Source organism: Actinia tenebrosa, unplaced genomic scaffold (genome assembly GCF_029948245.1).
Source record: "Actinia tenebrosa isolate PJP-AT-01 unplaced genomic scaffold, QUT_ActTen_1.0 PGA_scaffold4__44_contigs__length_22323623, whole genome shotgun sequence".
NCBI lineage: Eukaryota > Metazoa > Cnidaria > Anthozoa > Actiniaria > Actiniidae > Actinia > Actinia tenebrosa.
Window position 1 is genome coordinate 8,072,477 of NW_028292581.1, and position 16,061 is coordinate 8,088,537.

Below are 16,061 nucleotides of genomic sequence, written 5' to 3' on the forward strand. Positions count from 1 at the left end.
ACAATTTTTACACCTTCTTTAAACAAATGCATTATTTATGAACGATGCAAAATAGGTAAAATTTGTTCATTTTTGATCAAAAAGCATAGGCTATAGGCCATGGTTTTGATCGATTTTGAACAATTTTCGCACTTCCTTTGAACATATGCATTATTTATGGAGGATGCAAAATAGGTCATTTCTGGGCATTTTTAACCGAAAAGCATGAGCAATAGCCCATGGTTTTGATCGATTTTAAATCAATTTCATACCTTCTAAATAATTATGCATTATTTATGAAGAATGCAAAATAGGTCATTAGTGGCCATTTTTGATCAAAAAGCATGAGCTATCGCCCATGGTTTTGATCGATTTTGGACAATTTTCACACTTTTTTTAAACATATGCATTATTTATGAAGGATGCAAAATAGGTCACTTCTGGCCATTTTTGATCAAAAAGCATGGGTTATAGGCCATGGTTTTGATCGATTTTGGAGAATTTTCATACCTTTTTCGAATATATGCATTGTTTATGAAGGATGCAAAATAGACCATTTCTGGTCGATTTTAACCGAAAAGCATGGGGTATAGCCTATGGTTTTGATCGATTTTAGATCATTTTCATACCTTCTAAATAGTTATGCATTGTTTATGAAGGATGCAAAATAGACCATTTCTGGCCGATTTAAATCGAAAAGCATGGGCTATAGAACATGGTTTTGATCGATTTTAGATCGTTTTCATACGTTCTAAATAATTATGCATTATTGATGAAGGATGCAAAATAGATCATTTGTGGCCATTTATGATCAAAAAGCATGATCTATAGCCCATGGTTTTGATCGATTTTAGATCATTTTCATACCTTCTAAATAATTATATGCATTATTTATGGAGGATGCAAAATAGGTCATTTCTGGGCATTTTTAACCGAAAAGCATGAGCAATAGCCCATGGTTTTGATCGATTTTAAATCATTTTCATATCTTCTAAATAATTATGCATTGTTTATGAAGGATGCAAAAAAGACCATTTCTGGCTGATTTTAACCGAAAAGCATGGGCTATAGACCATGGTTTTGATCGATGTTAGATCATTTTCATACGTTCTAAATAATTATGCATTATTTATGAAGCATGGAAAATAGGTCATTTCTGGCCATTTTTAGCCAAAAAGCATGAGCTATAGGCCATGGTTTAGATCGATTTTAGATCATTTTCATACCTCCTTTGAACATATGCATTATTTATGAAGAATGCAAAATAGACCATTTCTGGCCATTTTTAACCAAAAATCATGCGCTATAGCCCATGGTTTTGATCAATTTTAGATCATTTTCATACCTTCTAACTAATTATGCATTATTTATGAAGGATGGAAAATAGGTCATTTCTTGACATTTTTAACCAAAAAGCATGAGCTATAGGCCATGGTTTAGATTGATTTTAGATCATTTTCATACCTTCTTTGAACACATGCATTATTCATGAAGGATGCAAAATAGGTCATTTGTGGCCATTTTTGATCAAAAAGCTTGGGCTATAGCCCATGGTTTTGATCAATTTTAGATCATTTTCATATCTTCTAACTAATTATGCATTATTTATGAAGGATGCAAAATAGGTCATTTCTTCCCATTTTTATCCAAAGAGCATGAGCTATAGCCCATGGTTTTGATCGCTTTTGAACAATTTTCACACCTCCTTTGAACATATGCATTATTTATGGAGGATGTAAAATAGGTAAAATCTGTTCATTTTTGATCAAAAAGCATAGGCTATAGGCCATGGTTTTGATCGATTTTGAACAATTTTCGCACTTCCTTTGAACATATGCATTATTTATGGAGGATGCAAAATAGGTCATTTCTGGGCATTTTTAACCGAAAAGCATGAGCAATAGCCCATGGTTTTGATCGATTTTAAATCAATTTCATACCTTCTAAATAATTATGCATTATTTATGAAGAATGCAAAATAGGTCATTTGTGGCCATTTTTGATCAAAAAGCATGTGCTATAGACCATGGTTTTGATCGATTTTGGACAATTTTCACACTTTTTTTAAACATATGAATTATTTATGAAGAATGCAAAATAGCTCATTTGTGGCTATTTTTGACGAAAAAGCATGTGCTATAGCCCATGGTTTTGATCGCTTTTGAACAATTTTCACATCTCCTTTAAACATATGCATTATTTATGGAGGATGTAAAATAGGTAAAATCTGTTCATTTTTGACCAAAAAGCATGTGCTATAGCCCATGGTGTTGATCGCTTTTGAACAATTTTTACACCTCCTTTAAACAAATGTATTATTTATAAACGATGCAAAATAGGTAAAATCTGTTCATTTTTGATCAAAAAGCATAGGCTATAGGCCATGGTTTTGATCGATTTTGAACAATTTTCGCACATCCTTTGAACATATGCATTATTTATGGAGGATGCAAAATAGGTCATTTCTGGGCATTTTTAACCGAAAAGCATGAGCAATAGCCCATGGTTTTGATCGATTTTAAATCAATTTCATGCCTTCTAAATAATTATGCATTATTTATGAAGAATGCAAAATAGGTCATTAGTGGCCATTTTTGATCAAAAAGCATGTGCTATAGACCATGGTTTTGATCGATTTTGGACAATTTTCACACTTTTTTTAAACATATGAATTATTTATGAAGAATGCAAAATAGCTCATTTGTGGCTATTTTTGACGAAAAAGCATGTGCTATAGCCCATGGTTTTGATCGCTTTTGAACAATTTTCACATCTCCTTTAAACATATGCATTATTTATGGAGGATGTAAAATAGGTAAAATCTGTTCATTTTTGATCAAAAAGCATAGGCTATAGCCCATGGTGTTGATCGATTTTGAACAATTTTTACACCTTCTTTAAACAAATGTATTATTTATAAACGATGCAAAATAGGTAAAATTTGTTCATTTTTGATCAAAAAGCATAGACTATAGGCCATGCTTTTGATCGATTTTGAACAATTTTCGCACATCCTTTGAACATATGCATTATTTATGGAGGATGCAAAATAGGTCATTTCTGGGCATTTTTAACCGAAAAGCATGAGCAATAGCCCATGGTTTTGATCGATTTTAAATCAATTTCATGCCTTCTAAATAATTATGCATTATTTATGAAGAATGCAAAATAGGTCATTAGTGGCCATTTTTGATCAAAAAGCATGTGCTATAGACCATGGTTTTGATCGATTTTGGACAATTTTCACACTTTTTTTAAACATATGAATTATTTATGAAGAATGCAAAATAGCTCATTTGTGGCTATTTTTGACGAAAAAGCATGTGCTATAGCCCATGGTTTTGATCGCTTTTGAACAATTTTCACATCTCCTTTAAACATATGCATTATTTATGGAGGATGTAAAATAGGTAAAATCTGTTCATTTTTGATCAAAAAGCATAGGCTATAGCCCATGGTGTTGATCGATTTTGAACAATTTTTACACCTTCTTTAAACAAATGTATTATTTATAAACGATGCAAAATAGGTAAAATTTGTTCATTTTTGATCAAAAAGCATAGACTATAGGCCATGCTTTTGATCGATTTTGAACAATTTTCGCACATCCTTTGAACATATGCATTATTTATGGAGGATGCAAAATAGGTCATTTCTGGGCATTTTTAACCGAAAAGCATGAGCAATAGCCCATGGTTTTGATCGATTTTTAATCAATTTCATACCTTCTAAATAATTATGCATTATTTATGAAGAATGCAAAATAGGTCATTAGTGGCCATTTTTGATCAAAAAGCATGAGCTATCGCCCATGGTTTTGATCGATTTTGGACAATTTTCACACTTTTTTTAAACATATGCATTATTTATGAAGGATGCAAAATAGGTCACTTCTGGCCATTTTTGATCAAAAAGCATGGGTTATAGGCCATGGTTTTGATCGATTTTGGAGAATTTTCATACCTTTTTCGAATATATGCATTGTTTATGAAGGATGCAAAATAGACCATTTCTGGTCGATTTTAACCGAAAAGCATGGGGTATAGCCTATGGTTTTGATCGATTTTAGATCATTTTCATACCTTCTAAATAGTTATGCATTGTTTATGAAGGATGCAAAATAGACCATTTCTGGCCGATTTAAATCGAAAAGCATGGGCTATAGAACATGGTTTTGATCGATTTTAGATCGTTTTCATACGTTCTAAATAATTATGCATTATTGATGAAGGATGCAAAATAGATCATTTGTGGCCATTTATGATCAAAAAGCATGATCTATAGCCCATGGTTTTGATCGATTTTAGATCATTTTCATACCTTCTAAATAATTATATGCATTATTTATGAAGGATGGAAAATAGGTCATTTCTGGTAATTTTTAACCAAAAAGCATGAGCTATAGGCCATGGTTTAGATCGATTTTAGATCATTTTTATACCTCCTTTGAACATATGCATTATTTATTAAGGTGGAAAATAGGTCATTTCTGGTAATTTTTAACCAAAAAGCATGAGCTATAGGCCATGGTTTAGATCGATTTTAGATCATTTTCATACCTCCTTTGAACATATGCATTATTGATGAAGGATGCAAAATAGGTCATTTGTGGCCATTTTGAACCAAAAAGCATGATGTATAGCCCATGGTTTTGATCGATTTTAAATCAATATCATACCTTCTAAATAATTATGTATTATTTATGAAGGATGGAAAATAGGTCATTTCTGGCCATTTTTAACAAAAAAGCATGGGCTATAGCCCATGGTTTTGATCGATTTTAGACAATTTTCACAACTCCTTTTATTTGAACATATGCCTTATTGATGAAGGATGCAAAATAGGTGATTTCTGGCCATTTTTAACCAAAAAGCATGAGCGATAACCTATGGTTTTGATCGATTTTAGATCATTTTCATTCCTTCTAAATAATTATGCATTATTTATGAAGGATGAAAAATAGGTTATTTCTGTCCATTTTTAAAGAAAAATCATGGGCCATAGCCCATGATTTTGATCGATTGTAGTCCATTTTCACAGCTCATAACAAAAAATGCATTATTTATAAAGGATGCAAAATAGTTCATTTCAGGCCATTGTTAACCAAAAAAGCATGGGATATATAGACCATGGTTTTGATTGATTTTAGTCCATTTTCACTCCTCAACAAAAAATGCATCATTGTTGAAGGATACAAAATAGGTAATTTGGAGCCATTTTTGACCAAAAAGCATGGGCTATAGCCTATGGTTTTGATCGATTTTGGACAATTTTCACACTTCCTTCGATCATATGCATTATTCTTGAAGCATGCAAAATAGGTCATTTGTGGCCATTTTGACCAAAAAGCATGGTCTATAGCCAATAGGTAATTTTCGGTCATTTTTGACCAAAGAGCAAGGGCTATAGCCCATGGTTTTGATCGATTTTGGACCATTATCACATATTTTCAAAACGTTGCATTGTTTTATGAAGGAGGCATAATAGGTGATTTATTTCCATTTTCAGACAAAAAAGCATTTACTATAGTGCTTGGTTTTGATAGATTTTGGACCAATTTCAGACCTTTTAAAAAAATCATGCATATTTTATGCAGAATTTATTTCTATCTTTAGCAAAAAGCATATATTATATCACATGCTTTTGATAGACTTTGCACCATTTTTACACGTTTTCAATAATGCTGCATTATTTTTGAAGGATGCAAAATAGATCATTTCTTCCCATTTTGAGCCAAAAAGCATGTACTATAGTGCATCGTTTTGATCCATTTTGGACCATTTTCACACTTTTTCAATAATAATGCATGATTGAAAGTAATGCAAAATAGATCTTTTGTGACCATTTTCTGCCAAAACGTAAGAGTGGATTTTTAAAAGACACATTAGCTAGTCTACACCATTTCCTGATGAAGACTAGCAGCCGGTTTACAGGCGAAATTTTGCGGTTACTCTACAAATGACCCTCGATCGTGTCACACATGAAGAAGTATAATTTATCAAAAATTCTAAATTTTCAAAAATGTCCAGAAATTTGTCATATTTTTAGTATTTTGCATTAACTGTTTCGATTTCTTAGAGGAAAAGAGATACAAAAAAACTAGCTGTCCTGATATCAAAGCCGCAATAAAAATAAACATAATTAAACATTCTTACAACCAAATATAGTTCGCAGCACAACTGTTTCGATTCTAGGATAAGTTCCTGCTGCTGAAATACTGGCCGTGACATTTGGTCATATTTTATATTACAGAAGAGAATCACGATGGGTGGTGTATTTTTTCTTACCCTAGCTTTTTGTTGGTTACCTTTTGTCATAAGAGGAGAAAATTCTGGTAAGTATAATGATAATTATTAATGTTAAAGTGTTACATTCTGATTTCTAATTCGGACTGCTGAAATTTCACTTAATGTATGCAGCACAAAAAGTGCCGGAAAACGCTGAAAAAAGTATGATATGACCATATACGATTTCAACTCATAGATCAAGAGGGTAGAGTGATTTTCACTTTCCGAGAAACTAATTAACAATGATAAGTTAGTAAATCTTCTGTTTATTGTTTAGCTTTTGTTTCTATTAGACCACTTTTGTCTCAAGTATGCATGGTTTAAAGCTGACCATTGTTATGCATACATGTGCAGTGCTGAAATTCAGAAGTTTTGGTATGAAAATAAGGAATTTTGACTAGTCACTATGAGAAAAAAAATTGAAAACACTATCAGCACGCCAATACCGTTTGCTTGGATAGTATATAAGAACAGAAAAGAGATTTCTCATACGCTTTAATTTGCCGCCCTGAAAGCTGGCACGTTATCGTATTTGTTCGTTGTGCCAGCATATATGGCCTCTATCTTTCCTTCCTTGCTTTTGTTTTCTTTCTTTCTTATTTAACTTTTATCTAAGTGGAACTGTACAACATACCCTTGCCTAGCTGTTTGTATCGGTACAAATGGCTTTTACCAAAAGAACATTTCAGGGGCGGTCACCAAAGGTTGGGAGTTTTACAAAAGAGGGTCATAAAGTTTTTGAAAACGTTACTTAAAAATATATAACCTTTGTTATCATCCTGTACATGTTTTTAAAGGTTAATAAATGGTCCATCGATAATTTAAAACCAAGTTATCATACATACATTTTTGGATTGGGTAATTCGTGCTAATTCATGTTAATTATTGCTAATCAGATCAATGTTTTGATAAAATGAAATATAACTTTGCTCCTACACACAATTTTGGAAACAGTTGAAAGTAAAGCTGAAGCTTCAAATAAAATGCAAGGAAAAAATTCGGTGGAATACAATATATTTGAGCATTGTAATGGTACTATCAAGGGCGGATCCAGGGGGGGACAAAGGGGGGGGGGGGGGTGAAGCCCCCGCTTCAGCAGAAAAAAACCGATGCTTTTTTATATTGCTTTTCGTTGTGTTAACGGAAGAAACTCAATTAACCCCTCCCCCCCTAAACTCAATTAGCCCCCCCCCCCAAATTTTGGCTGGATCCGCCCTTGACTAATGGGACACTTAATAGTTCAGGCCGGTTTAAATTTGAATCCTTACTTTGTATGTTACTAAAAAGGTACAAAAATATTAATAACATCTCAAATTCTCAAATGATTGACAACACTCTACTGCTTTCATGAATATATACATTATACATGTCATTTTTGTGCTCACAATTATTACCATTACATTCACACTTCAAAATAGCTTTTTTGGCTGTAGTGCAATTTAGTATGACACGACGTTCAAAACTTGCTTGTTCAGTGTTTTTGTAACACACCTTACAATTCCTTTTAGCTATTATGAAGGAAGGTTATTCTTCTTCGTTATTAAAAAGGTCCTAAACAAAACAAAATAGGCGGTTACCTCTTCTTTTAATATATTTTTCCTATCCCGTTTGATAAGATGGGCAGGGTGTCGCAGGAGACATATGTCTATATTTAACTATATTACGCATTAACGAGTTCCCTTTTGGTTTCATAGTTAAGTAAAACGTCACTCTATTTTTTGAATGACATTAGGCTGCGTTCATTATGCATACCGCAGGGGGGGAGGGGCAGAGGAAATTTCAAAAATACTCCAAAATTTCAAGATCCCCCCCACTTAATGTCAAAAAAAATTGTGCCCCCCCCCTCCTTTAGCAGGAAAAAATTGTACCCCCCCCCCCCCCCATATACCTAAATACACACACTTCTTTGTCCTGATACCTACACATTCCTATGCAAGCCATTGCAATGACTGCTAACGAGAGTTTCCATTTCCTCCTCACTGACGAATATTTTTTTGAAACTTTTTGAAACTTTTTTGAAAGGAACCAGTGAGCAGCACTTGATGCTAGGTTGTAAAACTTTTTTATTTTATATCTCCTACGCATTTCGTCTAACTCTGTACACTTCTTCAGGAAGTTTAAAAAAAGACTATCCTTATCTACATATAGGAAGTAGGGCATGTAAAGGAAACGCGTATACAGGACTCTAACAAGGGAGTAACATAGCTTACGGATGTTGAATAATTTTTTGATAATTTCGGGGGCGAAGTTATAGCTATAACGTGTTTCCTTTACATGATAATGATGATGACAATAGTGATAAAATTGAAGAAGATGATGGTGATCAAGATTACAATGTTATTTAGATAGTGGTGTACAATTATCCTGTTCATTAAATTCCTTGTTGAGTTTTATATGTTAGTTAATAGTCATTTGTTGTTGACAGAAAAATTAGCATCCCCCCTACCATTACAAAAATATTTTAACATCCCCCCTTGAAGACCTGAAAAAGTTCCCCCAAATTTCCCCTCCCCCCCCCCCCCCTGCGGTATACATAATGAACGCAGCCTTACCATTTTTATAATTATTAAATAATTTTAACTAAATCTTATACATGTATGGTTCATTGTTGTTTAGATTGTGTAGAGAGGTCTCTTGTAGGAAGCAACAAACTAAACATACCAGATAGCAGTTACACAACTTCTTCATATTATAAAAGTCTAGGCAACCCAGACGACGTTCGATACCAACCTCATAACGCCAAACTGAATAGCAAATATGGATGGGGAGCAAGAGATAATAATAATCCTGATGATTACCTACAGATTGACCTCGGTACTCCACGTATTATCACTGCTGTAGCAACACAAGGAAGTGGCTTATTTGATGAATGGGTGACAACGTATAAAATCAATCATACCAATAACCTTACAAAGTGGACAAGTTATATGGAAAATATTGGTGGGATTAAGGTAAAGTTCAACGCTTAATTTTAATTTTACATAAATCAAAAACGATTAGAGGCTTAAGCAATTCATCTACCCATCGAGTATAGTCTGAATAATAGCCCTATTGTCAACTCCCACCGCCATTTAAAGATACATGGAAACAATGACAAGGGTGGAAAATCATCGGGGGGAAAAGGAAAAAGTTCGAACGGGCGAATATACATAAGCAAACGAGTTAGCACGCATCAATTAGTAATTATTTTAATGAAATATAAGTAGAAGGATGTATGCAGTGTGTAAAGAGAAACGTACGTTTACCCTGTACTGCTTGTAATCATTTGTATTTAACGTTTGATCTGTCTCATTGGTTCTACTGAATACGATAGCAACGTTCACTTTACTGCGAGCAGACTAAAATGGCAAAATCGCTTCTTTAAAGAGTGTACTTTGGGGAAATAATTCGCTTCTTTCCAAATTATAACGCCATATCTTTTTAAAAGACTTGTATATATTAGCTGAGTGGATATTGTGACTATTTTAATGTTAATTATAAAGCCCTATTTGACACCTCGTTTTCATGTATGTTTTCAAAATGGCGGAGGGAACTGTGATTAGGGGTATTGACGTGACGTCAAATGAAACACGAAGCAAACGTTTTGACAAAATGTTAATTACATACCTACGTCTACCACTTGTGATAAAATCATTTTTTCTTTTCTTTTCAGCTCTTTCGTGGAAATTATGATCAAAGCCATGTCCAGAAACATCCATTAGATAATTATATAAAAGCCAGATACATTAGGTTCATACCAGTGCGGTATCATAAGCATAAAACAATGCGAGTCAATGTCTACATTGTCAAAACAGGTAAATAATTCAAATCAATTATTGGTTTAATTTTAATTTTTATATAAAACTGAATATGCTTTACTCCATTAGCAAAAACAGAATGGCTGCGATTGTTAATGTAGATATTTGATATTTAATAAGAACATGCGTAATAAGTAAATTACGAGCCTTAGATGAAACGACTGAAGAAGAGTGCCATACAAGCCTTTCACAACTTCAAGTCGCGTAAAAAATGAGCCAGCTCAACTAGAAACTGTGGACAGCTGTTTCGGCCTGTATTGGGCCTCGTCAGCACAGTGTATCTAGTGATCTAGTACTACTTTTTCGTGGGATTGCCAGCTCATTAGATACACTGTGCTGACGAGGCCCAATACAGGCCGAAACAGCTGTCCACAGTTTCTAGTTGAGCTGGCTCATTTTTTACGCGACTTGAAGTTGTGAAAGGCTTGTATGGCACTCTTCTTCAGTCGTTTCATCTAAGGCTCGTAATTTACTTATTACGCATGTTCTTATTTGATATCCGAGCCCATCCCACACGGCGCACTGCCACATCTATCTATTTGATATTTAATGATATGAGATAAATAATGGAATTATTGGCGTTAATTAAAGACGGCTGTTGGTCCATGATAGGACCATTAGTAAAACTAGGCTGCTCACTTTGGCACAGTTGGAGGTCCTAGTGAGTTAATTAATTACTATCTTGGTGCATCTGTGGAATCGTCTATCACTTTGGTGGTAAGTTAGGGCAATCCCTCCTAAAATGCCCATTTTGACCTTAAAACCAGAGCATGAATATAAATGTTTTAATGGCAAAAAAGAAGAAGGAAAAAAAACTAAAATAATTAACTAGTTTCTGTATACAATAGAGATGCCAGTTTTGAAGCAATTGTCGTGACAACAATATCTTTGAGAGCAAAATAAGTTAGTTGAGATACCACTAACACCAAAGGAGACTCTAGGCTAGTAAATAAGTTACTAGCTAGGACCGTACCTACAACTGTGCCAAGTTTGAACAAAATCGGCGAATCCCCATATACATGTATTACACCTTAACTGGTCCTGTCAAGGACACACCTTTAAATTATCAACTCATATACTTATTCTTAGAGCCTCTACGAATTACATCTGTTGTTCCGAAAGAAAGGTCTATAGAACTGCAATGGATGATTAGCCCATGCAGACGTGATGATCCCATTAAAGGGTTTACTGTCAAAAATGGAAGACGAACTTTCGACGTAACTTACAACAGCAGCAAAAGTTATACTATACAGAACTTAAAACCATACACCGATTACGAAGTGGAGGTTATAGCCATCACGAACTTAGGATACAAATTTCGGAGTGGAACGAAAAAGACTAAAACAAAGATTGCAGGTATTGTAATGACAAGCAATTTAGCAACTAACTAGGACTCGATGCTCGATTGAAATGCTGCATGCATTGATAAATATGTAACATTGCTTTTGGGTCATTAGAATTATTATTAACAGTTTTTTGTTGTTGTTTTACTGATCACATGTAAATTAAGCACCAGAGGCACATCCAGTAATAGAAGTTCTTCAACCACTATCATCACAATCAGTACTTATTAAATGGAAGGTAGGTATAACGGTATACCGGCGTGCGGCAAATGAAATAATCAAAACTTAGCTCATTATATATTGATAAAATAAGAATAGACCTACATATAACAAAGCTCTGCTTCGTAATTATAGGTTGCATTCATTAGAATTTACGTTGGTTTTGTGATACTAATTTTGCTAATTTCTTTTCTTATTACCGTTTTTCACATTTTTCCCCCTACTTTTTTTATTTTTCTTTATTTTTCTCTACTTTTCTTATCTTTTCTTTTCTACTACTACGGCTACTACTACTACTACTACTACGGCTACTACTACTACTACTACTACTACTACTACTACTACTACTACTACTACTACTACTACTACTGACACTTCTACGGATCCACTTCTACTAGTAACATTACTACTACGTCTCAATGCAACTTAAATTCAACTTTTTGTTTCTCCCAATATAACGAAGCTACAAAAATCTGAATTGGTTAACGGTCCTCTGAAAGGATACAACATAATCTACACACCAAAGGGAAGAAAGACCAAGACAGTCGACGTGGGTAATGTTACGACATGTACCCTGACGTCACTACTCAAGTATACAACTTACGTCATCTCTATAGCAGTCAGAAACACAAAGTACATTGGTCCGCTAAGTATGGAGCGAAGAGTAAGAACAATGGAGGACGGTAAAAAGCATATAATAATATTTAAGTGTTATTTTATCTTAGGCCTTGGCTAAACGAGGAAACATGCTTCCAGAAATATGTTTTCTTAAATGTTTCAAAAGATAGCAATTTTTTTCCCCGATAATATAAAATGAAACGTTTTTAACCCGTAAGCTTAAAATACTTTTCGTTGAAAGAAGCGGAAAAAATACATTATTAATTAAAATGATTAATTAACAGTAGTTAGTTTCCAGTCAGCATCGAAGAAAATAACTCGGAACGATAAAAGAAAATATGCCTCTCGCAGTCCAGTCTCGAAGTTATTATGAGGAATTCGAAAAAAAGCTAGCTATTGCTGTTCTAGACGTGTCATCATCAGTTTATCACAGGTCGATTAGAAGTTTCCGTTTCTGAACAACATCTCCAATCCATCAACGTCAGATATGCGAAGAATGTATACAACGAGTGGCAGCCATAATATGAACCTACTGTCGAGTATTCGTATTTTTTGCAGTAATTATGCAAAGAGTTGCATTCCACACGGAATATTTCCACGTCCTGTAGCTTTGAAAAGTAAGTGTGTTCTCAATTTTTTTTAATTTATTTTTTTGATGTATTAATTAATTAATTTTTAATTTATTTATTTACTAGCTCGATCATCACTCCTAACAAAGGTATACAGTAAATTAACAAGATATTTCTTTTCGAGGATGGGATGTTCTGCCCTCTATATATCAAATATATAGATATCATTACTGAAAACCCAGGCATGTGACTCATCTATACTACTTGTATGCCTGTACTATACAATGCAGGATATGTGCATTGTAAAATTATTTGATGACAAACGAGGTCATAGTGGTATAATATTCAGCGTAACAACGTTTCGTACAGCCGAGCTGTTTCTTTAACTTGCAGCTAGGGTATAGCCTGGGGAACACAGGCTATCAGTTGTCGTGCATACACTGTACGTAAAAGAATAGGACATCCAGCCCAGGCATTTTAATAGAGTGATTGGTAAGTGACATCATCTACGCTAATAGATATAATATAATATACTAGATATAATATACTAAAAGGGAATGGATACTTTGACGATGCGGCGGCAATCTTGAATCACGTGTGCAAAGTATCGTGGGTCATCCAGCAGGTGGGAAATAGACAAAGTTTTCTTGAAATAATGGCGTCGATTGACATTTACAGTTCGATCATAACAAGACCATATAAGAAGAGATGAATTTCATAAAATGCACAGCTCCACAACTGAGAACATTTTGCAAATATCGTGGGGCAGTCATTTCAGCATCTTGATGCATATTGAGTGTATTATGCTGACAATGATTTTGCAATGGCGGAGTACAAGCATTACGACAACAGACTCAGGTATTATTGAAAGTGTGATAAGTACATGTGACTCATCCAGCATTTTGTGCCTGTGGATCTCATCTATATTAGGATAAAGTTCAGAAGACAGGAGACATAAATAGAATACATATACTCATTTGGTATAGACATCCATTTCAGAAATTACCATCCCCCATCCCCCATCTCCCATCCCCCATCTCCCATCTTCCATCTCCCATCCATCCCCATCTCCCATCTCCCATCTCCCATCTCCCATCTCCCATCTCCCATCTCCCATCTCCCATCTCCCATCTCCCATCTCCCATCTCCCATCTCCATCCCATCTCCCATCTCCCATCTCCCATCTCCCATCTCCCATCTCCCATCTCCCATCTCCCATCTCCCATCTCCCATCTCCCATCTCCCATCTCCCATCTCCCATCTCCATCTCCCCATCTCCCATCTCCCATCTCCCATCTCCCATCTCCCATCTCCCATCTCCCATCTCCATCTCCCTTCTCCTCTCCCATCTCCCATCTCCCATCTCCCATCTCCCTCTCCCATCTCCATCTCACCATTCTCCCATCCCCATCTCCCATCTCCCATCTCCCATCTCCCATCTCCCTTCTCCATCTCCCATCTCCATCTCCTCTCATCTCCATCTCCCATCTCCCAATCTCCCATCCTCCCATCTCCATCTGCCCATCTCCTCCCATCTCCCATCTCCCATCTCCCATCTCCCAGCTTCCCATCTCCCATCTCCCATCTCCATCTCCATCTCCCATCGCCCATCTCCCATCTCCCATCTACCATCCTCCCATCTCCCATCTCCTCTCCATCGGCCCATCTCCATCTCCCCCATCTCCCATCTCCCTCTCCCATCTCCCATCTCCCATCTCCCATCTCCCATCTCCATCTCCCATCTCCCATCATCCCATCTCCCATCTCCCATCTCCCATCTCCATCTCCCATCTCCCATCTCCCATATCCCATCTCCCATCTCCAATCTCCCATCTCCATATCCCATCGCCCATCTCCCATCTCCCAAGCTCCCATCTCCCATCTCCCATCTCCCATCTCCCATCTCCCATCTCCATCTCCATCTCCCATCTCCCATCTCCCATCTCCCATCTCCCATCTCCCATCTCCCATCTCCCATCTCCATCTCCCATCTCCCATCTCCCATCTCCCATCTCCCATCTCCATCTCCCATCTCCCATCTCCCATCTCCCATCTCCCTCTCCCATCTCCCATCTCCCATCTCCCATCTCCCATCTCCCATCTCCCATCTCCCATCGCCCATCTCCCATCTCCCATCTCCCATCTCCCATCTCCCATCTCCCATCTCCCATCTCCCATTCCCATCTCCCATCTCCCATCTCCCATCTCCCATCTCCATCTCCCATCTCCCATCTCCCATCTCCCATCTCCCATCTCCCATCTCCCATCTCCCATCTCCCATCTCCATCTCCCATCTCCCATCTCCCATCTCCCATCTCCCATCTCCCATCTCCCATCTCCCATCTCCCATCTCCCATCTCCCATCTCCCATCTCATCTCCCATCTCCCATCTCCCATCTCCCATCTCCCCATCTCCCATCTCCCATCTCCCATCTCCCATCTCCCATCTCCCATCCCCCATCCCCCATCCCCTGGGGACTTTCAATCTGAGTTTGACCTTTCGCTGTTTTGCTTTTGATCGTTTGACAAATCGCCTGAAAACAAAATGTCGGAGGCCAAACGGAGAGATGTCAAAAGCAAAAGTCTTTCATGACAAAATGCTGGACGACAAAGTCGCTTGAGACGATATGTCAAAATGTCTTGTGACAAAATAACAAGAGGAAATTGATCAAAAAGACAAACTCACCTTGTATTATTGTCCTAAATCACTTTGACTTTTGAACTTTTGACATTTTTGACTTTGGCTTTTTTATGTCCGCTCTCGGCCACCGTAGGCTCACTAGTCAGTGATCGAAATATTTAGTAAAACATAACAAAAAGTAATTTGGCTTATACGTTTTTATTTTAGGCACCATGCAATTTTGGACCATACATTACGGTCTTTTCTAGTTTCCGTACTACGTCAGCTCAAGTGAATAAAGTCAAACTCTTTGATTTACAATCTTTGCCAAGGAAATAAAAATACTGAACGGGAGTCAATTTTAAGAAACAATCCATGATAAACCGTCTTTATATGAATTTTATCTTTTATAAGCCAGATATATTTAGCAATTATTCGCCGAGGGCGAAGTGAATATCGGGGAATATTTACCGGGACGCGAGTCTTCGAGCGGCGAGGTAAATATTCTCCATATCCACTGAGCCTGAGGCGAATAAATGTTTTAGCATATACCAACTTGTGTAAAGAGTAACTTAGTTTTATATACAATAATTCAATAAAAACAAACAAACAGAAACTTTTAGTTTGCG

The 16,061-nt window shown here is 36.2% G+C and overlaps 1 protein-coding gene across 1 annotated transcript; it reads left to right on the forward strand.

Moving 5' to 3' along the window:
* The first annotated feature begins 6,234 nt into the window (after positions 1 to 6,234).
* Positions 6,235 to 16,037, forward strand: LOC148906946 (uncharacterized). Its single transcript, XM_089036253.1, has 8 exons — positions 6,235 to 6,313; positions 8,883 to 9,217; positions 9,919 to 10,060; positions 11,153 to 11,419; positions 11,574 to 11,644; positions 12,089 to 13,304; positions 13,491 to 13,670; positions 15,661 to 16,037. The coding sequence occupies exons 1-6, from the start codon at positions 6,244 to 6,246 to the stop codon at positions 12,359 to 12,361; spliced, it is 1,158 nt and encodes a 385-aa protein (XP_088892379.1). The 5' UTR covers positions 6,235 to 6,243; the 3' UTR covers positions 12,362 to 13,304; positions 13,491 to 13,670; positions 15,661 to 16,037.
* Positions 16,038 to 16,061: the final 24 nt, after the last annotated feature.

Coding starts and splice junctions, on each gene's coding strand:
- LOC148906946 (XM_089036253.1), top strand. CDS start 6,244: ATGGGTGGTGTATTTTTTCTTACCCTAGCTTTTTGTTGGTTACCTTTT. Junction 10,061..11,152: donor TGTCTACATTGTCAAAACAG/GTAAATAATTCA, acceptor ACTTATTCTTAG/AGCCTCTACGAATTACATCT. Junction 11,420..11,573: donor GACTAAAACAAAGATTGCAG/GTATTGTAATGA, acceptor ATGTAAATTAAG/CACCAGAGGCACATCCAGTA.